Below are 26,195 nucleotides of genomic sequence, written 5' to 3' on the forward strand. Positions count from 1 at the left end.
CCTAACCAGGGTGACATGCTAAAAAGACGTGGCGAAGAAATTGATCGCAAGTGGAGACCAGTACTACTGGTCTAAGAAAGCGTGGCTGGGAAACAGAGAGCATCCACACGCACACTTGTGGCGAGGCACAAACATGTCAATTCGTGCGTCGTACGGACGGCACAGCACAAATATTCTCCATGTACCACTACGATGGTGATGTATGTAGTCGCAGTGTGCGTGTCGTGCATCGGCCGCGACTAATTCCATGGGCATGAAGCCCACGCACACGTACATACGTGAGTGGTCCTTCTTTTTTAATGTCTCATTCGTATTATAAAGATTAAGTTTAAATTATATAAAGACTGACACGACACAACTACAAAGACAACAGAATGTCTTTAAGCTTGACACCAATGCCGTCACCTGACTCCGACACCATCACATAGCTACCGAAAGAAAGAAAAAAAGTGATGGATCACCTTCTCATCCGAACTCGACGCGGCTCTATCGCTATATGCAGCTTTGCGGACCTTCAAGGTGGCTCGCCAAAGACGAAATCATTACCGAATCAGACCGGGGCAACACACCGGACACGCCATCGAACTCCAGATCTAGCACCCCCATATGGCTAAGAAGTCGGAGGAGGAAACCATACCTGTCATCCCCAAACCACGAGCACAACACATGTTCTATCTTCCAGATGTTGTCGATGCAGACCACAATCTGCCTCTGCTCCTCGACCACCTCCCAAGCTCCGCGCCGGCGTTGAAGAAGACGCCGTCGCAACGGCGAAGCCCGAGGACACATGTCCACCACAAGGATGCCGCCGCCGCCATGACATCCCCACTTGAACAGTCTGGTTCTCTGATATTTCACCGACATAGAAACGATTGCCTTGCCAGAGAAGAATCTGGAGCTTCTTTATTCAGCAATGCCATCGTCACCGTCGAAGCCAAGACGTCGAATGGTTCAAAACATAAGCTTTTTGGACCCTAAAACCTCAAGTTAAAACGATCCACGCGCATGGGATCCGGCGACCCTTCTCATCATCGACGACCAGAAGGTTGCCAGCGGAGGAGAGCCGCCGAAAGACGGTGCGGGAAGGAACGGCTCTCCTGATGGTGGCGGCTAGGTTTTGCTACCAGGAGGAAAACAATCTATTCTCGGACATGCTTACAGTTACATACGTACATATACACGTACTATGCAGGTGGGCAGATATTCACGTCGATCCTATACAAGCAGTCAACAGGGTTAGGGATGATTTGGACTACCATATAGGCATGTATATAGATATATTTTAGAGTATAGATTCATTTATTTTGTTTCGTATGTAGTCATTTATTGAAATCTTTAGACATAGTAGTATTTCGGAACGGTGGGAGCAGTCAGGGCCGGCCATGGGCCAGGGCAGCAGGGGCGACGGCCCGGGGCCCAGCCAAACTAGGGGCCCCGACCTGTGCTGCAATGTGTGTATAGTAGATGATATAGGCCCTGATGAATTCGTAAAATGAAAATAAAAAAGAAAAAGTCTGTAGCCTGAGAGGCCCATCATCCAACTTCCAACAGAAACCCAATTGCAAGAGGCCTGAAGAAGGTAGCGCACAGGGGCGAGGCGGCGATTCCTCGTGTCTCCGCGCCGGTTCGTTTTCTCGTTCGCCTCGCAGATCGGGCCACCGCCGGATGCTTGCAGGAAAGAAAGGTAAGTATCTAGAGAAATTTCTCTTTTCTTTGACCTCAATCTTAATCTAGCTAGTGATTAATAATATTCTTCCTTTTACAACAGTATAGCGGCGTTGGAGATTTGGAGTGGAGTTCATGTGTTTGCCGACTTGCTCCTCGACTTCTAGTTTCCTTGATGATTAGATTTGGATAGCCGAAGAACACAGATTCTCACTAATTTGAACAGCAACCTTCAGGTCCCTTTGTTCCTTTTCTTGCAAACATGTTGCCCAAAAAACATTTATCTGGTTCCCAAAAAAGAAGAAAGAGGAAACGAACAGATGAGTTCATTGGACTGCAGAAGGGTGTTATCAATGATTTTATTATAGCTTTTCACGATTTTTATCAATATATGGAATCAAAATTTTCTTCCAATGTCTTCGCTGGGCCAATTCATTTGAGTTCGCCCCGAGGCCTCCGAAACTCCAGGACCGGCGCTGGGAGTAGTATAGCACGCAGGTGGGCAGACATTCACGTCGATCGCACGGGCGTACAGCTCTGGCTAGTTGGGGCGTGTGCATGCATGCCCACGTACGTCGTCTTTACTGGCCTTGCCGGGCCGCGGGCGCTCGCAGAATCAACACGCCCACACGCGCGCGTCAATGCGCGGCCGCGACGTTGCCGGCACCCACCTCGCGCCATCAGCCTCGCGGGCGCACGTACGGCGACCACGTCGGATTGAGATCCAGTGCCTTGACAGAGCCAAGGCACCGGCAAACAGTGCCGTGCCTTGCCCCCCATTTCTGTCCGTGGGATACGTCCGCGCGTGCGTGCGTGTGCTCCCGTGTCGGCCAACGGCCCCCCATGACAGAGCTCCGTGGCGAGCGCGTAATTACATTGGTAACAGTGCACGGTGGATCGTCTGCCGGCGCTGCATGCGTCCCTGCTCGGCCGCGCTGGCGCGCTCTAGCCAGGCCAGGCCTCGAATCCTCTTGCCAGAGCTTGGCGACAACACGCGATGAGAAACTGCGGCTGGGACGCCGGGTGTGAGTGTGTGCGTGCGTGCGTGATGGAGATGATGGGGCCACGGTGATAGCTTCAGCCATGGCTTTTCTTGTCATCATGAGATCGAGTACCATATAGCTATCCAGGCAAACGGTGCGGTCTATGCTATGCTACCTGCTGGATCGGGCAGGACAGGCGGCGACAACAGAATTTGAGTCCTCTTTTCTGTAAGAGTTATACTGGCAGAGGAAGAACCCCTACCAGTGCTCTGCTCGGCTCTGTATGAGATTATATACAGCTGGTGAATGCAGCCATGGAATGCTCAAGTAATTGACTGTGGAATAAACCATGTTGAAAGATACATGCGCATTAAACAACTTCTCTATTGATCATATTAGTACACACAAGAGAACACTTAAGAACACAAGACCATGTATCCAGGGGTTGTGCAGTGTAAGAAAACCTTGACACAATGCCTGGTGTTCGATGTTTCTTACCAAATATGTATCATTAGGTGCTTATGCCAAGGAACAAATATGTTGTATCATTAGGTGCACCTTCATGTTCTTCATGGGCACTTGGGTTTGCTCCATTTGAACAATTGTTGGCGAGAGGAGGCCCACAGAGCCCATGGTTGCCGACGTATATACATGGATCATTGAGTGTCTGTAGCTGCCTCCCCGAGGGGATTCTTCCTGATAGATCATTGTAGGACAAGTTTAGCCAGCTCAGAAATGTGAGGTCAGATAAACCTGACGGGATTTCGCCGGCCAAACTGTTGTAGGATAGGTCCAGAGATTCCAATTTCCTTAAGGCGCCGATACCATCCACGATTCTTCCATCTAGTTGGTTGCCGGAGAGATTCAGCGTCTGAAGTCCCTTGAGAAAAGATAGTTCCTCCGGAATATGTCCAGTTAGACTGTTACATGACAGGTCAATCAGCACAATGGGGTTTGCGAAATCAAGGGTGTATTGACGCTCCTGGTCTTTCGTGACAGTCATTATGCTGTCGTGGCTGTAATTATTTTTGCTTCCTTCGGATTCACCTGTCATAGCTTTCAGTCTCCCAAGTCCCAAGAGAAGAAGGTATCCTTCCTGATATGTTGTTATGTGCCACATCCAAGTAATGAAGACTGGGCAGATTTGCAAACTGCCTAGGAAGGTGTCCAGAGAACATGTTTGATCGTAGAACCAACACTTCTAGGCTTGGCATTTTCTCATCTATCCATGTTGGCAAACTACCAGCGAATACATTGCGCGAAAGGTCAAGAAAACTTAACCATGAGGCATTTTGGAGGAAGTCTGGGAATTTGCCTGACAACTTGTTATTCTTCAAGTCTAGAATCGACAAGGAACAACCGAATTGAACACAATATGTGAAATCGGGACTCCATGTAATATTTTCTGGGCATCTTGGAAAATCCCCTGTCAGTTGATTGCTCGACAGATCCAGTTCCAACAAATGATTCAATTGACACACATATGGTGGGATGGTACCTTCGATATGATTGCTCGAAAGATGCAACTGAACGAGTACCGGAGCTGTGAGATTTGCTGGGAGCTTCCCTGACAGGGAATTTTTTGAGAGATCCATTAATTGAATCGATGGTAGATCCAACTGTGCTGGAAAGGCCCCACTCAGTTCATTCCTTGACAAGTAAGTACAACACTGAAGCATGAGAAGAAACAGTCCAGAACCATTCAGGCAAGACATCACTTATGCTTGCGTTGGAAATATCAAGCTGAGTTATGCCAGCTTGCCATCTCAGCCACGTCGGGAATCGAGGGCCCAAGTTACATGATCTGAAGTATCCTGTATCCAGTCTAAACGGTGGAACCCAGTTGCCGTTTAGATCCAATGTCAGAGAGTTGTGTGAAAGGTCAAGATATTCTAAGCTCACTAGGTTTGCAAAATGTTCCGTCGACAGCACGCCACTGATCTCAGCCACGTTGTAGCTCAGATCAGCCGTTTTGACAGGCCATTTCATCTTCATCCTCTCTCTCTCTTTCTCTCCTGCAAGCAGAGCAGCCGTTTTGGTTGGAGTGGCAGATGTGGGCTTCACCCCTGTCTCCAAGCAATGGAAGGAAAGCTTAGGTGGTAAGCAAGTTGACCGGAAGTAGACCAGTGCAAGCATGCAAGTAAGCAGCAGTTTCTTGGAAGGTGCTGTGCATTGTGTGTGTGTGAGCTGTGCACATCCAGCCCTATGAAAGGACCCCAGGTCCTTGGATTGTAACAAGCCAGTTGAGAAGCAAATCATTCAGCTTCCACTAGTGGTGCCACCGTGTCTCCTGGCTAGTATGTGAGTGTGTGTGCTTGCTAGTGCTCGTGCTAGTGATCCTCGTCCAGATACTCTGCTCTTTCTTCAGTCTGGTACTACTGACTAGTCCGTAGTTTTGGGCTAACGGTAGATAGAGCTATGGGATTCAACTGATTGGACACAAGCTTTTGGTGATGTGGAGTCTGCACACGAAAGTCCGCACGCCCAAGAAGATTAATGCTTTGTCAACTTTCAGCCAGATTCGGATGAAGAATCGACCGAGAACCCAGCTTTCAACTGAAATATTTGATCTAAGAAAGTTAGAACAAATTTCAACTTTAGTAGCATACGAAGAAGGAGAATGCAAAAAGGAAGAGAAGAAGATGAAAACCCAGATCTGGGCCGGGCCGCCTTCTTCGACGCCGGCGGCGCGACCGGTGGAGGAGGCTGCCAGAGGGCCGACGCCAAAGTTAGCCGCAGGCGGAGGGCAGCAGACCGCGCGGCGACGGCCGAGAAGACGTCACGTGTGGACGGCGCGTAACGTTGGGCCCCACACGTAGCCACGTCGGCGGGGACTGGGAAGGGCATCCTTTTATCGGGAGAGGGAGCGCAGCGAGCGCTTGTACAGTTTCGCTTTTTGCTAATTCTCGGGTGCTTGAAAAGTTCAAAAGCGTCGGTCGAATTCCGTCAAGCACCGTGGCGTGCTCGATGCCTCGATCCTCTAACGTGCTTTTAAATTTTTAAAAAAAAGAGAGAAAGGAAGTCACATAGATTATAAAATTGAAATAAATCTTTTGAAATTTGGGGAGTCATGATCTGAAATTGATCTTTTAGAAAATGAAACCAGTCTTTTGAAAATTAAAATGGGCACTGTTCAAGGAAAGGGAAGTCGGGTCACTGTAGCAAACGTGACTTCCCTTCGTATGTTAAGAGGATCCAGCCCCGTGGGCGTTCCAACGATCCAGAAAAGATAAGATGTTTAATATTTTGCTGTTGCAACACTAATCTCGACGTCTCTCTACGTCCCAAAATATTTCAAGTTCTAGATTTATCCTTGGTCAAACTTTTTAAGTTCAGCCAACTTTATAGAAAAATTTGCTATATGTAGCATGAAATATATTCTAACAAAGCTAATTTGGTGTTGCAGATGTTGATATTTATATGAACTTGGCCAAACTTACAGAAGTTTGTCTTGGAACGAATTAGAACTTAAAATATCTCCACTGCCACCAGGAGCACCAATCTGGAGTTGCTCAGGATAAAAGCAAGCTGGCTTCTCCATCATCACTTGTATGGGCCATGGCATCTTGTATTTAGTTAATTTTAGTTTTCTTTAGGGTCCTCTAGTCGGTATTGTAGAAAATTTGATTCGAATGCCAACTTCCGGGACCTTTCATCCTACCCATCTTTCAAAACAAATACCCTGGCTACAAGCATAAGAGGAAAGGGCACCTCTAGCTCTAGCGGTCCATACAAATAAGACGCAAGGCAAGTGTTACACGGAGATCCAACAAAGTGTATAACAATACCAAGCACTAAATTTTGATTTTTCATCAAAAAGAAAACAAGCAAACATGTAGCACGCTTTGGCTCCTCCTGACTCTTGCTTCATATGCCTCACTGCTCCTCCTAACCGGAGTTCAAATTTTCAACAACCCTTCCACGCAAAAGTAGCTTATACCTAAACCTCCTTGTATTGTCATGTCATAATCCTCCAACCTCAGCACAGCAAACAAAATTACTTCTGCAGAAACAGCATAGACGCACCAAGTCAGATCGACAAACTGATCCATGGTATAACAGATCAAAATACTGCTATTGCATTTTTCAGGTGCAACAAGAAATCTGAGCACTATTTCTCTTTCGTTTTGTCAACACCCAAGACACTTCATGATCCGCAAGACTAGGTTATGCAAGATTAGACAAGTAACTAAGATGGAGATAAAGCCAACTTCCCATCTTTCATAAACCCAGCGGGTTTGCATTTTGATGTCGCACACAAAGAGTTATCCCCTCTGTAAAGAAATATAGGAGCGTTTAGATCACTAAAGAGTGATCTAAACGCTCTTATATATTTTTTTAAAGAGGAAGTACTAGATAAAGTAGCGTGTTCACAGACCTGTTGATGGGTTTGCAAACAGCTACTCTTGGGGCTTCATGGCCGGGAACAGGAGAACTTCCTGAAAATGCATCAGAAAGATGAGTTCCGTAATGCAAGTCAAAAAGTGTTGCACTGCATGAAAGAACACAAATAATGGAAATAACCTAACCTTGATGTTCTGGGAATCTGTCAGCATCATTGTAAGGCGATCAATTCCCAAACCCCAACCACCAGTCGGAGGCAGTCCATACTCGAGGGCAGTGCAGAATGTTTCGTCCAAAGCCATAGCTTCATCATCACCAGATTGACGATCCTGGAATATTGTAAGACCATAAAAATATTGAACTTCTCAACAAGCAACTCATGGAAGTAGAGCAATGCGGGCTCCATTAGTATCCCATAAGTGTACCCCCTTCCATAGCTTCACTGTTCTTATAAGTTCACACAAAATATATGCACAACATTCAAGTTTCCCAGCATACATAGTCTAATTATCAACATGAAAAAATATAATGAGGTTACTTGGGCGTTCGCCAAGTTCAAAGCATACAGACTGAGGTGGTTACAGCAAGAATTACAATTCACAAGGTTATATTTAGCTCTCAGGCAGATTCAAACACGTACCTTTAATTGTTCCTCAAACCGTTGCCTTTGCACAACAGGATCGTTCAACTCAGTGTAGGCATTGCACACCTAGAAGACATTTGCAGATCAGAGTGTAAGCCAGCATAAATGAGATCAGGTATCAAAGAACCTATATGAAGAATAGGACATACCTCGTGTTTGTTAACAAAGAGCTCAAACCTTTCTGTCAACCCAGGTCGGGACCTATGCCACTTTGCCAATGGACTCATTATCTCTGGGTGGTTGATAATAAATGTTGGGTTCACACATGTTTCCTCCAAGAAATGGCCCACTAGCTGTTAAAAGAACATGGCTTGTAAAATTAGCTAACAAATCATCAAGAAACTTAAGCACAAAGGCACAAACCCAACGGTAATTTAGATCATGACAACGAATAATGCCACTGAGATTGTGAGTTTAGTTTTCATAACACGATGCAAGTTGCAAAATATGACGACAAATAAGGGGTTCTATGGGAATGCAACTTTCTTCACCAAGCACTTGTCATATAAGCTAAAAAGTATGGCCAAAACTACCCAACAAAAAGAATGAAGACACAGCATCAGATGCAGTCCCCAAAAGTCAAAAGTAAAACCTTGTCAAGCAGCCGTGTTGTTGTCTGGGGAGGTGGACATTTAACATCATACTTGGCACATGCATCTATCAGATACTTGTTTGTTTCATCACTGGATATATCTTTTGGTATCTCCAGTTTGGCCATAGCCTCCAGTCCTTCAATCATGTCTATCCTTCTGCAATAAGGCAATAAATTGGGTGATCAGTTAAAAAGCACAAAAAGCAATTTAAATGCTACTAACCAAATATTACCTCCGTCCCAAAAGGCTTGTCTTAGATTTATCTAGATAGGGATGTATCTAACAATAAAACGTGTCTAGATACATCTATATGTAGACAAGTGTAAGACAAGCTTTTTTGGGACAGAGGGAGTACATCTTAATTATGCCTACTTATTACCTAAAGGGAGGCGTGAAATCAATCTCTATCGGTGGATTATCAACTCCATTGGCATGATATTTTATCTTATACCCACCTGTCAGCTCCTTAACCATACCTGTCAACATCAAAATAAAAATTATTGACAGAAAAAGAAGAAAGTTACAAAGGAAGAAGGAAAATATGGATGACATAGATTCTCACCAGATATCATGGCTTCAGTAAGCTCCATCAAGTCATTGTAATCTGCATACGCCATATAAAACTCGACTGTTGTGAATTCAGGATTATGTGTTAAATCAATCCCTTCATTCCTGAACTGCTTCCCAATTTCATAGACACGGTCCAATCCACCAACAACCAATTCCTTCAGATAAAGCTCAGGTGCAATACGCATATAAAGCTTCATGTTTAGATCATTATGGTGTGTGACAAAAGGCCTTGCAGCGGCTCCACCGGCAATCATGTTCATCATTGGAGTCTCCACCTAGAGACATGTAGATAGTTCAAACATCCGAGCATCATCAGAAGTACAAGAAAATATATTTGAAGAATCCTACCTCCAAAAAATCAAGTCCATCAAGAAACCTTCGAATAAACGAGACAATCTTGGATCGGGTCTTGAAGATATGTCTCACTTCATGGTTTACCATAAGATCAAGGTATCGTTGACGATAACGAGTTTCCTGGTATCACAAAACAAGCAGTTCAAGAATCAAAGCACCACCAATGGAAATGATTAACATTTGAACATGTGGCCAAAGGTGGCATGCTGGATTTTTCATAATTGACAGCCCGTTGACACAAAGAGATAACTGAAAGTCACATCCATCAACACTATAACTTGGTCATGCAAATTAGAAATACCAGGAGCGACTCAGCAAATTAAGTTGGTAAAGAAACTGGCATTGTACTATCCTCCACACCCACAACAATGCAAACAAATGGGTGAGATTTAGCAAAGAGGAAGTGGACATAAGATCTATTCCTTATCATATCACATGCCTAAGGGTGCTCATAAAGCCTTCAAAGACCTGCCTAGTGATTTGTTATATATTTATGTCCTCAATGGCAAGCATTTTACTGCCTAAGATTATGTTACATGTGAAAGTAAACTGCAAAAATGTGCTAAAACTGATTACAGACCACGCACAGAAGGAGATAAACCAACAAGGAAGATTAAATATACAAAATTCTATGCTACAAAAAACAATGTTACTATTGGGAATGGGCCTTAATCTATGGTGATGGTTGGTCGATGTTGGGTTTCCCAGGGTCTCTCGAGTTGGGAGACGAAAGCCTAAGCTTATGACACCAAGTTAGAAATGGACCTTAATCTATTCCATGGGCCAAAAGGCCAAGTTCCCTACATGTAAATAAGAAGGAAAATATGCATATAACACCGTATGCAATATCCCTAACAGTTACTACTTGCTTGACCGCTACTCCACATCGCAGAAAGAATTTAGTGCAAGAAAAGTAAGAGTCAGAATGAGAACAAACCTGGTCCCTCAAAACATACTTTTCGATATTCCTACACATTCCTGGGGCCCATTGTGTAGGCACCGCACTTCCTTCACTCTTCTGTAAAATATATACTACTTATGTAAATAGTTCAATTAAGCTAACAACCCAACTAAGACTTAAGTAACCAGAGGAAAGACTGCAGACTGAAAAATAAGTAATGCATGGATGGAAAAACAGTAATTTCAAGAACCAACTTTCGAACAGATTCTGCTTTGTACCTGCCGGGGCATCATATGAAGACAAGGAGAGAGCACAACAAATTTCCGTGGGAATACACTGAGCTCCCCTCTATTGCTTTTTCCTGATGATTAACACGTGAGAATTCCAAGTCATCAGACACAGTTCAACAGCAAAAAGAAACAACCTACATGTATAATTTTGTTAAAGAAAAAGTTAAACAAACCAGCTACAGATATAAGCTATATATACAAATTACAAAAAAAACTATCAATCATAAAAAATACACACTTATTTACTATTTTATAAAGAAAAATAAATTAAAACCACTCTGTCTGATAAAACAAGGTTTGTCCAACCAAGTATGAAATCAGACTGCAAACACAAATGACTGAACTGGCGATGCAGCAGCGTGTTTAAGTAGCTGATTAAGTAGCAACCATGAAAACTCAAAAGCCAAGAACTGGTATGGTTCTTTCAAAGTTAAAATTTGGATGTGGATGTTATAATCAATTAAGTTGCAAGCAAAGCTAACATACCTGGAATTCCACATATACCAACAATATCCCCTCGCTTCACACCAGAATGGAAACTAGAGAATTCAGTATCTTCCAACTCCGAGGTCCTATTAATGGGTAAAAATGTGAGAATGGAAGTCTATACATTTCATGAGATCGGTACTGATAGCAAAATAGACAGGCTGAAAAGTGGCAAGCCATCCAAACAGACACCATAAAGTTTACCTGGCATCAGCCATTACTTGAACCTTCACGCCATCACCATAAAGATCATAAAATAAGAGCTTAGAAGATGATGTTCTCTTGTTCATGATCCTCCCTTTGAAAAACAAAAGCCACAGATCAAAACCATGTCTAATCTCAAATAATACTCCCCAGGGCAATGGAACAATATATACCTGCTAGACACTCTGTAACATCAGCAAGCTTCTCCCCCTCATTAAGGCCCTTGTATTTCTCAATATATCCAGGCACAGAGATGCTAGCTAGGAACTTATGCGGATAGGGGTTGGCACCCCCGGCCTTGAGTGCATCAAGGGTCCTGAGCCTGTTCTCGTAATATTGCTGCAGCAAGAAACACATTGGTCAGAACATCCCGCAAAGGGAAAGAACGCAATTCAGCTAATAGTACGCCAGCAAGAAAGCGGCACCAGTATGACATACAGTAGGATCCATGTCCTCATCATCGGCCGCCGCAGCCGCCTGCTGGGGCGCTCCACCGGCCGCCGCCGCAGCAGCCGCCTACAACAATTAAAAGACACAACACACGGAGATATTAGTGTTTCAGCAAACAAGAAGGGAGCTCTCTCTCAGAGCCCAGCCGCAGAACTGCATCAGAAAAGTAGCACGAGAGAAAAAAGGGTCAGCATCACACCTTGTTCTTCTTCTCTTCCTCCTTGAGCCGGCGCTGCTCCTCCTGCTTCCTCCTCTTCTCCTCTTTCTTCTGGGCGCTGCAAGCCAACAACAACAGCCAACAATCAAGAGCCGGAGCACAACAAACAAGCAAGCAAGAGCAGACGACGACGCGCGCGAAACGGAGGATAATAAGAAGAAGCGAGGAAGGGGGCGCACTTCTTCGAGACCCTCGGCTCCTCGCCGCCGCCACCGTCCGCGGCGATCTCCGCCCCCGCGAGCCTCTCCGCCAGGCCGTCGGCGCCGCCCTCGCCGTCCGCCATGCCGCGCCGGGTGCTAGGGTTTCGCCGAGGGGGAGGGGGAGACACGGATGGGATTGCGGAGTGCAGAGCAAAGCGGAGGCGCGGCGGAGGGGGCCGAGGGGGTTTTAGCTAGGGTTGTTGCTTGGCTCCTGCGCTGCTGCTGCGGTGGGCCCGCATGGGCCTGGTGCGCGTAAGTTTTTCTGACGGGCCGGGCTGGTGTAAGTGGGCCGAGCCCACGTTCCGTCGCTTCTCTCTGTTTTCCTCCTGCTGTGGGGTGGGACCGGAGGCGGCTGGGCTTAGGCGAAGTCATCCGAGGAGCGGCGGCCATGGAGGAGCGGAGAGGAGGCGGCGGCGGGGGCCGGGGCTCCGGCAAGGGGCCGGCGGCGGGGAAGATGATGTCGCTCAACGAGTTCGTCTCCTCCATGGCGCCCCTCATCGACCTGGAGAAGGTTTGCTCCCCGGCTCCGGCCCTTCCCCTCCCTGTTGTTTCGATGTTGGAATGGGCTGCGATGATGAGCTGCTGCTGCGGCTTGGTGCGCAGGCGGCGGAGATATCGGCGGAGTCGGAGGCGAGCTCCAAGAGGAAGGAGAGGCGGGGGTCCGTCATGCCCAACCTCAAGTGCACCGACGCCCAGGTAGGTCGGAGGTTAATTTGGCTGGCTCCATTGCTGACTCGAGTGGTGCGCAGGTTTGGTTGGCGCTAATCTTGCTTGCTCTGTGTTACCTTTCGTGGGTAGAGTAGACGGGGCTGATGGGGAAGACGCTCCTGGAGTTCCAGCCCAACAAGGGCGACGTGCTTCCACCTCACAAGGTGAGCTTGCTTGTACTTTCCCCTCTTCTCAGTTTGGCTGCTTGCGAGGGTACGATTTCTGCAACTCTGGTTAGAAACTATTGCTGAAAATGTGGTCTGGATCGCTTACCGTCGTACATATGCTGTGCAAATCGTCTCTTATATGCCTTTATTATGCCACTTGAGTAGTGTAATCTATCTATGCATGAGCATGCAATGTTATTAATCGCTGAAATGTCTAATCAAATACTTGCATAGTTGCACTTGTCAAGTTCATTACGAATCACATCTCCGGGACTTTTTTGGGGTTAGCACTCTGTTTCTTTTGCTAGCTGCACTGATCTTGCTTGTTTATGTCCCCTCCCCTCCGCTGTTCTAGTTTGGGACGCACGACGTGGTTGCCCTCAAGCCAAACAAAGCAGATGCTGGATCCCCTGCACTTGGGCAAGGTGTAGTTTATCGCTTGAAGGTATCTTGCTCTGAACCAAGGGTTGTTGGCTATCTAAGTCTTTGCATTGTAGTAGGCATACTGATTGCAGTGTTGTGTCTGAACAAACAGGATTCTTCCATTACCGTCGTTTTTGATGATATTCCTGAAGATGGATTAAATAGCCCTCTCCGTCTTGAGAAGCTTGCGAATGAGGTACTCCAAAAAAAATCCGCATGGTTTCTGTCTAGAATTTCACAAGCACAGCATATTTTTCACCTAGCACCTCTTTGTTTTTTAATCCATGATCCATTATTTTTTACTTGCACACCAGCATTATCATACCGTTTATTAATCCCTCTTGTAGGTTACTTACCGCAGGATGAAGGATGCATTAATTCAACTTAGCAAGGGCATCCAAGCAGGACCTTCCGCAAACCTTGTTCCTGTGTTATTTGGAGAGAACTCACCTATGCGTTCCAAGGATGCCGTGAAGTTCAGTCCATTTAATAAGAATTTGGACGACTCGCAGGTTAGACTTTAAAAAAAAAAATCTTCTGTGTTGCTGCCTATGTTCCATTTCAGTTCTGGCCCACCCAATTTGAGTAGATAAAAAAGAATATGCTATTAGGACCTACTGGTGTTCATGAGAAGTCTAGAACAGTTAGGTTTAACATCTAATTTGCTAATGTTGCTATCATATGCTTAATTGCATTACATGAAGTAAATCATATATGAGGCAATGATTTGGTTCCTTATCATTATAAAGAAGGGAATCTGTTTTTTTGTATAATCAATCTTGTGGTGAAAGCTGCAAACTGACCCACACCCAAATGGGACCCAACTTGCAACTCTGGGATGCATTTCGTAATGTTCCACATCATAACACCACAAAGAATGCTGTTAGGCTTTGGTACCTGCCTTGTAGGAGTGCCAGAGAGAAAGCTTTTAGTGAATTGATTGTTGGAGTATTGAAATACTATTGTACATCTATGCTATACTTGAGAACTAAAGTAGCTGATGCCTCCTGATGGGCAAACTGGATAACTCATCTTGATAGGTTCTCTTACATAGTTTGTTTGTGCTCTTGAAGCAGCGCACAGGTCAATCTAGTTCTAGTATATAATTTTTTCAACATCCTTGTTTGGATCTGTAGTTACATTTGTTTAACACTACAACAACAACAGGGCCTTTAGTCCCAAACAAGTTGGGGTAGGCACGTTTGTTTAACACTAAATCAAAAATATTGCAATGAATGTTTTTTGCTTTTTATGACATGCCTTTGATTTTTTTACACTTGTCTTCATGTACCAGTGTCAGCAAGCATTATAAAATTAAACATCTGTTATAAATTTACAACTGTAGGCATGCAAAGTCAATTGTTCTATGAAATATAGAGAAATGTAACATATTTCTTGTGTAGAAAGATGCTATCTCGAAGGCCCTCAGATCAAGGGATGCTTTTTTGCTTCATGGACCTCCTGGAACTGGGAAGACAACAACCATCATTGAGATAATATTGCAGGAGGTCAAGCGTGGAGCGAAAATTCTTGCTTGTGCTGCTTCCAACATTGCTGTCGATAACATTGTTGAGCGACTCTCACAGTACAGGTTGCTAAAAAAAAGTGTAACATATATTTTTTGCTTCCATCATTCTTCCCATAGTTTCTGTGGAGAAAATGTTATAATCATATATGTAGCCCTTACAAAAAGTGGATTCTAGTGACCTAATCATCTGAACCCTAAGTTACTTAAATATCCTTATTATTTCTTTCTGTAGAACAAAATTGGTGAGGTTAGGGCATCCTGCCCGTTTACTACCGCAAGTGTTGGACAGTGCTCTTGATGCACAGGTGAAACCCCTGTTTAAGTTGTAAAATTTGCTTTTGTACTGGGGAACCATGAAGATACATTCCTTTTTAGCTCATAAGTTATGCTTTCGATCACATTTAACTTCAATACGCATCCACTACATGGTTAAGTGTACCCACCTTTGCCTTCATATGAGATTTTATGGGAATTCATGTTATGTTTTATTTCACTCTACCATACATGCAACTTATGATTCAAATAAAGATTTTGGTTGGATAGTTTTTCCTATTTGCTTATGCCTTTTTTTCTAACATAAGAAATTCTACTATGTTTTTGTTATTACTTATTGACTTAAGCAACTTAATTGATTAGTTTGTATGTCCCATTCAATTTAAAATGGGTGGGCTATATTTGGCAGATGTATTATCTGTGATGCCTTAATGTGTCCCTGTTAACCTGATGATAGTTGGCCTGATTAACCTTCTGGGACCAGGTACTGCGAGCAGATAATAGCAGCTTGGCCGGAGACATTCGCAAGGAAATGAAGGTAACCATTAATTTCCAAATTCCTAACTTTTTTGTAATTCTAGGACAGCATGTCTATCCACAACTATTAAGGAGCGGTCTAGTGTGGAAGATGTCCTATTTAGATAGTACCAATGGTTGCATTTTCATTCGTGTGCCTTGCTTTTCTTGCCCAGTCTATTAGTATGGCATACCTTCTCAGTCCTCTTTGGCTGACGTAGTTTGATATTTGTTGATATGTTCTGTTCTTCTGTCAGGTGCTTAATAGCAAATTGCTGAAAGCTAAAGATAGAAACACGAAAAGGGACATCAGGAAAGAGCTTAAAACCCTTGCCAAAGAGGAGCGAAAACGGCAGCAGCTTGCAGTCGCTGATGTCATAAAAAATGCAGATGTTGTGCTGTCAACTTTGACAGGTGCATCTTCCAAAAAGATAGCTGGCATTACATTTGATCTGGTAATTATTGATGAGGCTGCTCAGGCACTCGAGGTGGCCTGTTGGATAGCCTTACTGAAGGTAAGTTGTAACTTACAGTTACGATACAAGTTGAGATAGCAACTTGTCTTCCAAAAGAGGATAAATTGTTAACAGTTAAATAGGTCTGTGTATGTTTGAGGCTGGTTTTTGTATTGGTGTAAATTGTGGCACATCGGTATGAATATATGATAAAACTCTGTAAGGATGTAATGTTAATCTGCTGTAATTTGCATAAGTGTCACCGGTAGACAGATCGTTGGGAATATAGTTTTTGGCTTTACAGTCAAGGCACCCTGCTTCTGGTGGTTGATTAGTTTCGGGATTTTCAAATGGTCTTAGCTGACTATGCCATTAGCAATGCAGTTGTTTCTCTGTTTGACATGATTGGCATGCATAATGATTTGGATAAATGGTTACTCTTATGTTCTTGTTAAGGTAGCATTTGTGTTATGGAGCTTCTCATTTATGTGTTTATCAGTTCTATATTCTTGTCGTATTCAGGGTCAAAGGTGCGTGCTTGCTGGAGACCATCTTCAACTTCCTCCAACGATCCAAAGTGTTGAGGCTGAGAAGAAGGGTATGGGAAAGACACTCTTTGAACGCCTTACTGAAGGTTATGGAGAGGAAATCACATGCATGCTCACTATCCAGTACAGGATGCACGAGCTAATTATGAACTGGTCATCAAAAGAACTTTACAATAATAAGGTGTGCTTTCTCTTACATTATTGTGCTACTTGTATTTCAATCTCTCTTTCTCTTTACGCTACTATTTTCTCATGTTGTTTTTCCTTTTGTATTCTCAGATCAAAGCGCATTCTAGTGTTGCTGGGCATATGCTCTATGATCTTGAAGGAGTGAATAAATCTTCTTCAACAGAACCAACTATTATACTTGTTGACACTACAGGGTCTGTATTCTCTGGTGCTTCCCCCTCAGTGGCTTGTTGGAGTACTCACACATATTTTCGTCCCAACTAGATACATCTGTATGTAGACAAATCTAAGACAAGAATTTGGGTCGCAGGGAGTAGCAAACTGTGTGCATGCAGTGAAACCTTGGCTATTTTTATGTTTTCCCACTCTCTGCCTCGAGTTGTAGTTAAGATACTCTTGTACAAAAGTAGCACTAGCTGGTGGCTTGACTGAAGAGAGATATTCCATATGCTAATACAATAATTTGACAGGTTCGATTATTATTTCAAGTGTAGACCATCCTTTGACTGATACTAAAAACATTTATATTTTCTGAATGATGAACAATATGAATGTTTTTTAAATGTGTCTTTTATAATAATGTTCTTAAAATGATATGTAAAGTACTTCTAACATGTCTGAAGTACTTTTTAGGTGTGATATGGAAGAAGTGAAAGATGAAGAGGAGAGCACCATGAATGAGGGCGAGGCTGCAGTATCCATTGCCCATGCCAAGTTACTTGTTGAGAGTGGTGTCCGTGCAATTGATATTGGCATTATTACTCCATATTCTGCACAGGTTTTTTTTTATCATATGCTCTCTGTATTCATCAAAATTTATAGGTAGTAGATAATTATTAGCCATGCGTTCTTCATGCCTATGTATTCAGTAGTATCATGTTTAGTTGTTTACACTCGCTAGTTGTCTCCATACGTATGTATTCAGTAGTATCATGTTTAGTACTCCCTCTGTTCCTAAATACTCACTACTGTCAAAAACGCTCTTATATTATGGGACGGAGGGAGTATAAGTCTTTTTAGAGATTTCAATATGGACTACATACGGAGCAAAGTGAGTGAATCTACACTCCAAAATATGTCTATATACATCCGTATATAGTCCATATTGAAATCTCTAAAAAGACTTATATTTAGGAATGGAGGGAGTATCACGTTGCTGCATGTTCTTTTTGCTGTTCTGCTCGAGTCTGCACATATTGGTTGGTTGTGCGTTGTTTGAAAGACTCTGTTCTTCTCTTTCTGTTACATTTCATCATTATAGCTTTTGGCTTGCAATTCATTTATCTGTTAGAAATTGATTTTTGGTTCCTTGGATGGTGCAACAGGTAACCTGCCTGAAAATGCTGAGAAATAAAGATGCTAAATTGAAGGACTTGGAAATATCAACGGTTGATGGATTTCAGGGTAGGGAGAAAGAGGCCATAATCATTACAATGGTCAGATCCAACCCAAAGAAAGAGGTAAGCTTCCTTGTGTGATCTTCCTAGGTTGAAAATTATCCTCTAGGCATTGATGTTGATTTTGCATTGCATAGTTGATAGAAAAAAGGAGAGGGGAAGTTCCATACAATTAAATGTCTATCTAATAAAAAAAAAGAGTGAGCATTTTATATATGGCATGACTGATCTGCAAATATCGGGTGTCTGCGGCCCTAAGTATGTGCGATGAACAGAAAATCTGTTTTGTTCTTGATTATGTTTGGACATAAAAGGTGGAGATTCATGTCCACTATGCGGGCAGCTTGGATGCTCGAGCGAGCTCTTGTCTAGTTGTAAAACTAAAACCTATATTCATTTGCTTCCTCAGGTCGGGTTCTTGAGCGACCATAGGCGGATGAACGTCGCCGTGACACGAGCCAGGCGGCAGTGCTGCATAGTGTGCGATGCCGAGACCGTAAGCAGCGACAGATTCCTGAAACGCTTGGTGGAGTACTTTGAGGAGAACGGCGAGTACCTGAGTGCGTCTGAGTACCAGAGCAGCTGACCATCATAGCATGATACGCTGCTCTTGTGCCCGCTGCGCGACCACGGCAGAGGTACCGGAAACAAGCAACTGGCGACAACACAAGTGGACAGGTTGGTGCAAACCCCAACTGATGCATACATTTGCCACAGAATACTACAATCTGGTTAAATTGTTCACCGTGTTGTGTGTGGTATAGCAGTTATAGCCACTTTGTCGACTCCTGCTCTTGGTGTGAGTTTGTTGTTATTATTATTTTTCGGAGACTATATGAAGTACAGTACTATGGATTTATTATGAGATTGATCCAATTGTCATAAATTTCTCTGAATGCGAAGAAAATCTCCAACCTTTGTGCCTTTGGGCAGCAGTAATATATTGACATGGTAATAATCAAATGTTCAAATGATTCTCACACCAAATATATTCTTTTACAAGCATGGTACGCACCAACAACGTGCTTCGACAAGAAAGGTAGGGAAACCTACTGGCTTGTATTCAGCTCAAGACACATGAGCACTGGACTAGAAGAATCACATCGACAATCAACACACCACAATGAACAAGATGAACAAATATTACATGGATGAATTCATCAGCAATACATCAACCATCGTAGTACTGTACATCAGTAAGCGCTGGGAACCACTCATCGGTAATACATCAACCGCGTGTCGAGATCGTATTACTTCATTCAGACACACTGATGCCAGTGAATCTGAAGACCAAGTACTGTATTTAGTTGCTGTCGTGTCTAGACATTCAATTGGTGTCTAGATATGTTACAGTGAAAAAGGAAGAGCAATTACCAACACAAACGAGCAAGCAGAGTGAAGTAACTAGGACTCCTCTTCTTGGACACGACTCCATCCTGCAGACTCCGCCTTCTTCTTCTTTCTAACAGCAAAGCCAGCCATGAAACCGAGCAGCATCGCAAGCACCACGCCGCCGGCAACTCCCAAGTACCTCATCTTCTCCGGCATCGCACCGACCAACTTACCAGGCGCACCGCCGGGGGTACCGACTTGCGGCGACAGTATTTCGACCATATCATGGACTTGCCCATCATGGTTCCCAACGTACATCAGTGTCAACCTCTCCCTTGTGGCCACAAGCTTCGCGTACCCGAACTCGCTGCCACGGTACATGGACCGCTGCGGCTGAGGGAATATGGGGACGTCAGGGTGGTCAGGCCTCGGCTCCCAGCTCGGCTGGAAGTCCTGCCCGGCCATCCCGATCACGACATGCACAGGGGCACCAGGGTACACGAAGCTCGACGACGTGTTGAGGCACTGATACTTCTTCATGGGGCAGAACCTCTCATACCTGTGAATGTGCCCCCACAGAGCGAGCGTCACGCCGTGATCCACAAAGAGGGGCTCCAGGTGCTGGATCATCTGCTCCCTGTGAACCGTGTCCTTCGTCTCATTGCTCGAGGTGTACATCGGCCGGTGGCCCTGGAACACGACGAACGGCGTTCGGCTCCGGTTCACGCGCTCGAGGTCAGCCTTTATGTAGTTGTACTGATCACTGCCACGGGTAAAATCTGTTTCGGTAGACATGTAGACGAAATGCACAACACCTGCATCAATGGAGTAGTAGAGGTTCCGGGTGTCGGGGGCGCCGGTGCCGGTAGGGAGGGATGAATTCCCGGGCATTCTGAACTTGATGCTGTATGGCACTCCGCATTCGCCGCCGCCGTCCTTCCCGTTGTACACGTTTGCTGCCCAGGAGGGTTTCCAGGGCTGGGAAGGCCAGTCATACTCGTGGTTTCCAATGCAGACGTGGTATGGTGTGCTGGCAGCGATGGGCTCGATCTGCTCGAAGAAATGATCCCATAACCATGCGTAACCTTTGGCGTAGCTGATGTCGCCGATGTGGGAAATGATTGCCGGTTTGTCGTTGAGAACTTGGAGATCGCGGAGGATCCATTTCACGGTTGACAGACTTTCTTGAGGTGTTCGGAAGTAGGTGTTGTAAGGGACGTAGGTGCCCAGATCGCCGAAGAGGAATGCGATGGTCTCGTTGGCCTCGGCGTCGCGTGAGATGAAGCTGTGTGTCTCACTCCAACCCCCTGAATCGTTGCCAACCTATCAAATGACAGTCCAAACTTCAAAAGATTAGGTGAATGTGGCGTAGAATGAGTGTTTAATTATACCAAATGCTGATGATGTTGGATGCTCATTGTGTTGTTGGAACTTGAAACCATGAGCTATGAAAGATATCTATTCCATGGTTGCATCACAAAAACTAGACTGTATATCAAACTGAAGTTAGTGTTCTAAGACTAAACTTTACACAACTTTGAGATGATCCCATCTAAAATGGAAAATGATTTTGCGCATCATTAACTTGGATTTCTGACAATGAGCCCTGTTTATCCGGAAATCAAACTCTTAGATAACAATGTCAGCACAAAATTAGTATGAGTAGGCACAGTTCACCATGTCACTACCTTGTAGGAGTACCGTGTCCCAGGCCGCAGCGCCTTCATGACGCCGTCGAAGACGAACCCGGGGTGGCGCCACCCGACGCTGTGGTTCGCCGGGTGGCCGCACATGTGGCGCCGCTCGTACGTGCTCGCCACCGCCGGCGCCTCCTCCCACTCCTCCTCGCGCCGGCCGGCGGGCCCGTACCTGACGGACCTCCTCCCGCCGTCGCCGCACACGAACAGCACCCTCATCTCGTCCGCCTCGTCGGTGAACGCCAGGTGCAGCTGGGCGGGCCGGGCACCGGATCCCTCGCGGGCCACGTCGCCCGAGACGGCGGCGCGGCGGCTGGCGTCCGGGAGCGGGTCGCCGTCCTGGTCAACGCGCGGGTTCTGGCCCGGCGAGCCCCGGAAGAGGCGGAACTGGTAGGGGGCGCGCAGGTCGGGCAGGCGCGGGAGCGCAAGGCTGCCGGCGCCCGTGGCCCAGGAGGCGGAGGAGTTGAGGAGGAGGAAGCCGAGGTAATCGAGGTCGCCGGAGGTCGGCGGGGAGTAGACGGCCACGTAGTCGAGCGGGCCCGGGTTGGGGAGGTTGGACCATTGCAGGGTCACTGCGTGGTGGTCTGGTTTGGTCAGCGTCGCCGGGGTGGCTGTGAGGGTCGTGGTGGAGGTGGCCGTGGCCTCGCCGGCGGCGAGGTGGGCGGCGAGCAGGAAGAGCAAGGCCGAAGGCGACATTGTAATGCATTTGTTTATGGATGGAGCTTAACTTAATGACTGTGCTCGGGCAGCTCAGATCAGCTTAAACAAATATTTCACGATCGCGCTTCATTTGAGTTCAGTTGACACCTTAACCTCCGGTTTCAAGCTTCATCACACATTCACCCTACCTTTTTTTTAGACAATCACGCCAAGCTTTATTAACTTGTGCCAATGTTCAAAGGTACAAAAGAGAGATTACCAGGGTTGCTTAACCACACATGGCGGCCAACCCCCTATTTTAAACTATGCTTCGCTAGATTGTGAGCCTCGACATTCGAGCTCCTAAACTCATGCACAAAAATGCAAGAAATAGACGAGGAACTGTGCTCTATGATTTCATGTAGAATAGCTCCATATGTAGCTGGCATTTTGCTTTTGATGTCGTCCACTACAACTTTACAGTCAGAGGCAACGTGAATCCTGCGTATGTTGAGATCTTCAGCAAGTGCTAAAGCCTCCCTGACTGCTAATGCTTCGAGCGTTGCTGGTTCCTTAATTCCCCCGACAACAAGAGCAGAAGCTCCCTGAAAAGTGCCAGCTTGATCACGACATATTGCAGCAGCAACTCCACGTCCTTGGTTGGCTCTGACCGCCGCATCTACGTTGATCTTAGCACATCGGTTGGGTGGCGCTATCCAGTGATGAGGTCTCACTGGTTGCTGTTTTACCTGGCAGCTCCCCACACCTGCAATGATCTGCAGGTCTGCTATATAGGCTTCAATGAATTGATTCGTTCCTTGGGGGCTCTGAAAAACTCCCTCGTAGATAGCCTTGCGCCGAGCTCTCCATGTAGCCCAAAGTGTCACCACCATCCGGACAAAATGCTCTTGGGATAGTTGGTCATGCATCTCCATTAGCCAGTTTTTTGCGTTAGGATTCGTGTTCATACTTAACTGTTGTACCACCTCATCTTCCGAGAGCGCCCATATGCATCTTGACATAATACATTCTAGGAGAGCATGCCTCCATGAGTCTTCCCTCCTGCACAACGAGCACAGATGAGATTCTGACATGTGCCGATGGTGTAATAGGTCCGCCATCGGCATGGAGTGCCTCGCCAACCGCCATAGAAAAACCCTGAGTTTAGAAGGTACCTTGATATGCCATAGCATCGTCCAATCCCCGCGGTTCGAACTCAGTGTCGAGCCCCCAAGGTTGTGCCAGTTCCCTCGGTCCTCCTTTTTGGTCATAATCATCTGGTATGCAGAGCTCACTGAAAACCTGTCATTCCTCTCGGCTGACCAGGCCCAAAAATCTTCCACAACCCTAGTGCATATAGGTATGGACAGAATGGCTTCAGCATCAAACGGCACAAAGGTAGTACGGATTAGCTCCTCCTGCCATGGTGTTGTGGTCGTGTCTATGAGCTCAGACACGAACTGGGGTGGATTGGGGGTGAGAGAAGTTATCGGTCTTAAAGGTCCTTGCCTCTGCAACCAGTTGTCTCTCCAAATATCTGTTGTTTGCCCGTTGTCAATCTATCTAACAATGCCTTGTCTTAAAATGTCTCCCATCTAGAACAACCCTCCATATTTGTGATGGATGATTGCCTAGTTCTGCTTCGAGGAAGTCTGTATCTAGGAAGTATGCCGATTTTAAGATTCTTGCACTGAGAGAGCTTGGTTCGTTCAACAACCTCCATGCCTGGTGAGCCAACAGCGCAAGATTAAATATCTCCATGACCCTAAAGCCCATCCCACCAAGAAACTTTGGCTTTGTCATAACATCCCAAGATACCCAGGCTAGCTTCCTCTTTCCTTGTTTACTCCCCCACCAGAACTGCCGGATTATGGAAGCGGTGTTTTCACACAGACCTCTTGGTAATCGGAAGCATGCCATTGAGTAAACCGGAATGGCTTGCGCCACTGATTTGATGAGCACTTCTTTTCCTCCAACTGAAAGAAGTTTCTCCATCCATCCTCTTACCTTATCCCAAATTCTGTCCCTCAAGTATTTGAAGGTACCCATTTTAGATTGACCAACTTCCCTGGGCATCCCCAAGTACCTTTCACTCGAAGACTCGTTTGTCACATTCAAAATCTGTTTGACCTCATCTTTCACCGTTTGTGGGCATCTCTTACTGAAAAATATTGAAGATTTTTCATTGTTTATCCTCTGACCTGAAGCATTACAATATGTCTCCAATAAAACTGAAACCCTCGCAGCCCCCTCAGCACTTGACTTGAAAAGCAACAGGCTATCGTCAGCAAAAAGGAGGTGGTTCGCTCCCTGTTCTATCGCAACGAAGTTCGCTCCCTTTTTCACTCTAAAATTGGGTGACGCATCGTCGGCCTTCGCAACAAGGCTCGTATTATAGCTGGCCAAATGGGCCCTGCCAACCAGGTGTGACGCCCCCGATTTGACCGTACACTAGTCATACACGCAAATGTGTACGATCAAGATCAAGGACTCACGAGAAGATATCACAACACAACTCTAGACACAAATTAAAATAATACAAGCTTTATATTACAAGCCAGGGGCCTCGAGGGCTCGAATACATAAGCTCAAATACACAAGAGTCAGCGGAAGCAATAATATCTGAGTACAGACATAAGTAAACAAGTTGCCATAAGATGGCTAGCACAAACTGGGATACATATCGAAAGAGGCGCAGGCCTCCTGCCTGGGATCCTCCTAAACTACTCCTGGTCATCGTCAGCGGCCTGCACGTAGTAGTAGGCACCTCCAGTGTAGTAGGAGTCGTCGTCGACGATGGCGTCTGGCTCCTGGACTCCAACGTTTGGTCGCAACAACCGGGTATAGAAAGGGGGAAAGGGGGGAGCAAAGCAACCATGAGTACTCATCCAAAGTACTCGCAAGCAAGGATCTACACTACTTATGCATTGGTATCAATGAAATGGGTAGTATCTGTGGACTAAACTGCAGAATGCCAGAATAAGAGGGGGATAGCTAGTCCTGTCAAAGACTACGCTTCTGGCAGCCTCCATCTTGAAGCATGTAGAAGAGAGTAGATGGTAAGTTCACCAAGTATCATCGCATAGCATAATCCTACCCGGGGATCCTCCCCTCGTCGCCCTGTGAGAGCGCGATCATCGGGTTGTATCTGGCACTTGGAAGGGTGTATTTTATTAAGTATCCGGTTCTAGTTGTCATAAGGTCAAGGTACAACTCCGGGTCGTCCTTTTACCGAGGGACACAACTATTCGAATAGATAAACTTCCCTGCAGGGGTGCACCACATTTCCCAACATGCTCGATCCCATTTGGCCGGACACACTTTTCTGGGTCATGTCCGGCCTCAGAAGATCAACACGTCGCAGCCCTACCTGGACACAACAGAGAGGTCAACACGCCGGTCTAACTCCTATGCGCGCAAGGGTCTGGGCCCATCGCCCATTGCACACCTGCACGTAGCGTACGCGGCCAGTGAACAGACCTAGCAACCTCCATTACAAAGGAAGTTGCGTTAGGCGGTCCAACCCGGCGCGCGCCGCTCAGTCGCTGACGTCACGAAGGCTTCGGCTAATACCACGACGTCGAGTGCCCATAACTGTTCCCGCGTAGTTGGTTAGTGCGTATAGGCCAGTGGCCAGACTCAGTGTTGGGGAACGTAGCAATAATTCAAAAAAAATTCCTACGTGTCACCAAGATCAATCTAGGAGATGCTAGCAACAAGAGAGAGGGAGTGCATCTTCATACCCTTGAAGATCTCTAAGCGGAAGCGTTGCAAGAACGCGGTTGGTGGAGTCGTACACGCAGCGATTTAGATCGCGGTCGATTCCGATTTAAGCGCCGAACAACGGCGCCTCCACGTTCAACACACGTACAGCCCGGGGACGTCTCCTCCTTCTTGATCCAGCAAGGGGAGAGGAGAAGTTGAGGGAGAACTCCGACAGCACGACGACGTGGTGGTGATGGAGCTCGTGGTTCTCCGGCAGGACTTCGCCAAGCGCTATAGAGGAGGAGGAGGAAGTGTAGGAGAGGGGAGGGGCTGCACCAGGGGAAGGGTGCAGCTGCCCTCTCTCTCTCCCTCACTATATATAGGGGAAAGGGGGTGGAGGAGGTGCCCTAGGGTTCCCTAGGGGAGGGGCGGCGGCCACAGGGGAAACCCTAGATGGGTTTGGGCGCCCCCACCCCTAGGAAACTTGGCCCCCAAGCCAGGAAGGGTGGCTTCCCTAGGGGAGGCGCCCCCACCTCTCCAAGTTACGTGAGATGGGGTGGGAGGGGCGCTCAGCCCCTTAGTGGGCTGATCTGCCCCCTCCCCTTGGCCCATAAGGCCCCCCAACGCTTGCCGGGGCCTCCGAAACCCCTTTCGGACACGTTGTTCGTCACCCGGTACCCCCGGAACAATTCCGGACTCCAATACCCTTCGTCCAATA

At 46.1% G+C, this 26,195-nt stretch overlaps 3 protein-coding genes across 4 annotated transcripts; 1 reads left to right on the forward strand and 2 right to left on the reverse strand.

Moving 5' to 3' along the window:
* Positions 1-6,275: 6,275 nt before the first annotated feature.
* LOC123105426 (lysine--tRNA ligase) lies at positions 6,276-12,067 on the reverse strand. The gene is made up of 17 exons (XM_044527486.1): positions 11,880-12,067; positions 11,683-11,758; positions 11,472-11,549; positions 11,207-11,372; positions 11,034-11,127; positions 10,830-10,915; positions 10,332-10,414; positions 10,090-10,170; positions 9,147-9,272; positions 8,791-9,073; positions 8,608-8,704; positions 8,228-8,384; positions 7,785-7,928; positions 7,633-7,701; positions 7,178-7,321; positions 7,027-7,087; positions 6,276-6,651 (listed from the first exon to the last, which is right to left on the reverse strand). Exons 1-16 carry the CDS (start codon positions 11,981-11,983, stop codon positions 7,049-7,051), a joined length of 1,827 nt encoding a protein of 608 aa, XP_044383421.1. The 5' UTR covers positions 11,984-12,067; the 3' UTR covers positions 6,276-6,651; positions 7,027-7,048.
* A 168-nt stretch (positions 12,068-12,235) lies between these two features.
* LOC123105424 (DNA-binding protein SMUBP-2) lies at positions 12,236-18,990 on the forward strand. Of its 2 annotated transcripts, XM_044527483.1 has the most exons (15): positions 12,236-12,411; positions 12,504-12,596; positions 12,704-12,772; positions 13,131-13,220; positions 13,311-13,394; positions 13,546-13,710; positions 14,602-14,789; positions 14,959-15,031; positions 15,484-15,537; positions 15,773-16,030; positions 16,493-16,699; positions 16,798-16,901; positions 17,341-17,485; positions 18,033-18,167; positions 18,514-18,990. In XM_044527483.1, the coding sequence occupies exons 1-15, from the start codon at positions 12,289-12,291 to the stop codon at positions 18,688-18,690; spliced, it is 1,965 nt and encodes a 654-aa protein (XP_044383418.1). In that variant the 5' UTR covers positions 12,236-12,288; the 3' UTR covers positions 18,691-18,990. The 2 variants fall into 2 exon arrangements, with proteins under 2 accessions (XP_044383418.1, XP_044383419.1); XM_044527484.1 differs by lacking the exon at positions 12,236-12,411 and having other exon boundaries at positions 12,532-12,596; positions 12,699-12,772.
* A 238-nt stretch (positions 18,991-19,228) lies between these two features.
* On the reverse strand, positions 19,229-21,900 carry LOC123105425 (probable inactive purple acid phosphatase 2). Its single transcript, XM_044527485.1, has 2 exons — positions 21,125-21,900; positions 19,229-20,759 (listed from the first exon to the last, which is right to left on the reverse strand). The coding sequence occupies exons 1-2, from the start codon at positions 21,827-21,829 to the stop codon at positions 19,509-19,511; spliced, it is 1,956 nt and encodes a 651-aa protein (XP_044383420.1). The 5' UTR covers positions 21,830-21,900; the 3' UTR covers positions 19,229-19,508.
* Positions 21,901-26,195: the final 4,295 nt, after the last annotated feature.

This window comes from Triticum aestivum, chromosome 5A, assembly GCF_018294505.1.
Source record: "Triticum aestivum cultivar Chinese Spring chromosome 5A, IWGSC CS RefSeq v2.1, whole genome shotgun sequence".
Taxonomy (NCBI): domain Eukaryota; kingdom Viridiplantae; phylum Streptophyta; class Magnoliopsida; order Poales; family Poaceae; genus Triticum; species Triticum aestivum.

Excerpts from the sequence above, each read along its gene's own strand:
- LOC123105426 (XM_044527486.1), bottom strand. The coding sequence starts at position 11,983 with ATGGCGGACGGCGAGGGCGGCGCCGACGGCCTGGCGGAGAGGCTCGCG. Across the intron at positions 11,759-11,879 it reads GAGCCGAGGGTCTCGAAGAA|CGCCCAGAAGAAAGAGGAGA; the intron begins GTGCGCCCCCTT and ends GTTGGCTTGCAG. Across the intron at positions 11,373-11,471 it reads ATGAGGACATGGATCCTACT|CAATATTACGAGAACAGGCT; the intron begins GTATGTCATACT and ends TTCTTGCTGCAG.
- LOC123105424 (XM_044527483.1), top strand. The coding sequence starts at position 12,289 with ATGGAGGAGCGGAGAGGAGGCGGCGGCGGGGGCCGGGGCTCCGGCAAG. Across the intron at positions 12,597-12,703 it reads TCAAGTGCACCGACGCCCAG|ACGGGGCTGATGGGGAAGAC; the intron begins GTAGGTCGGAGG and ends TGGGTAGAGTAG. Across the intron at positions 14,790-14,958 it reads GAGCGACTCTCACAGTACAG|AACAAAATTGGTGAGGTTAG; the intron begins GTTGCTAAAAAA and ends TTCTTTCTGTAG.
- LOC123105425 (XM_044527485.1), bottom strand. The coding sequence starts at position 21,829 with ATGTCGCCTTCGGCCTTGCTCTTCCTGCTCGCCGCCCACCTCGCCGCC. Across the intron at positions 20,760-21,124 it reads GGACACGGTACTCCTACAAG|GTTGGCAACGATTCAGGGGG; the intron begins GTAGTGACATGG and ends GTCATTTGATAG.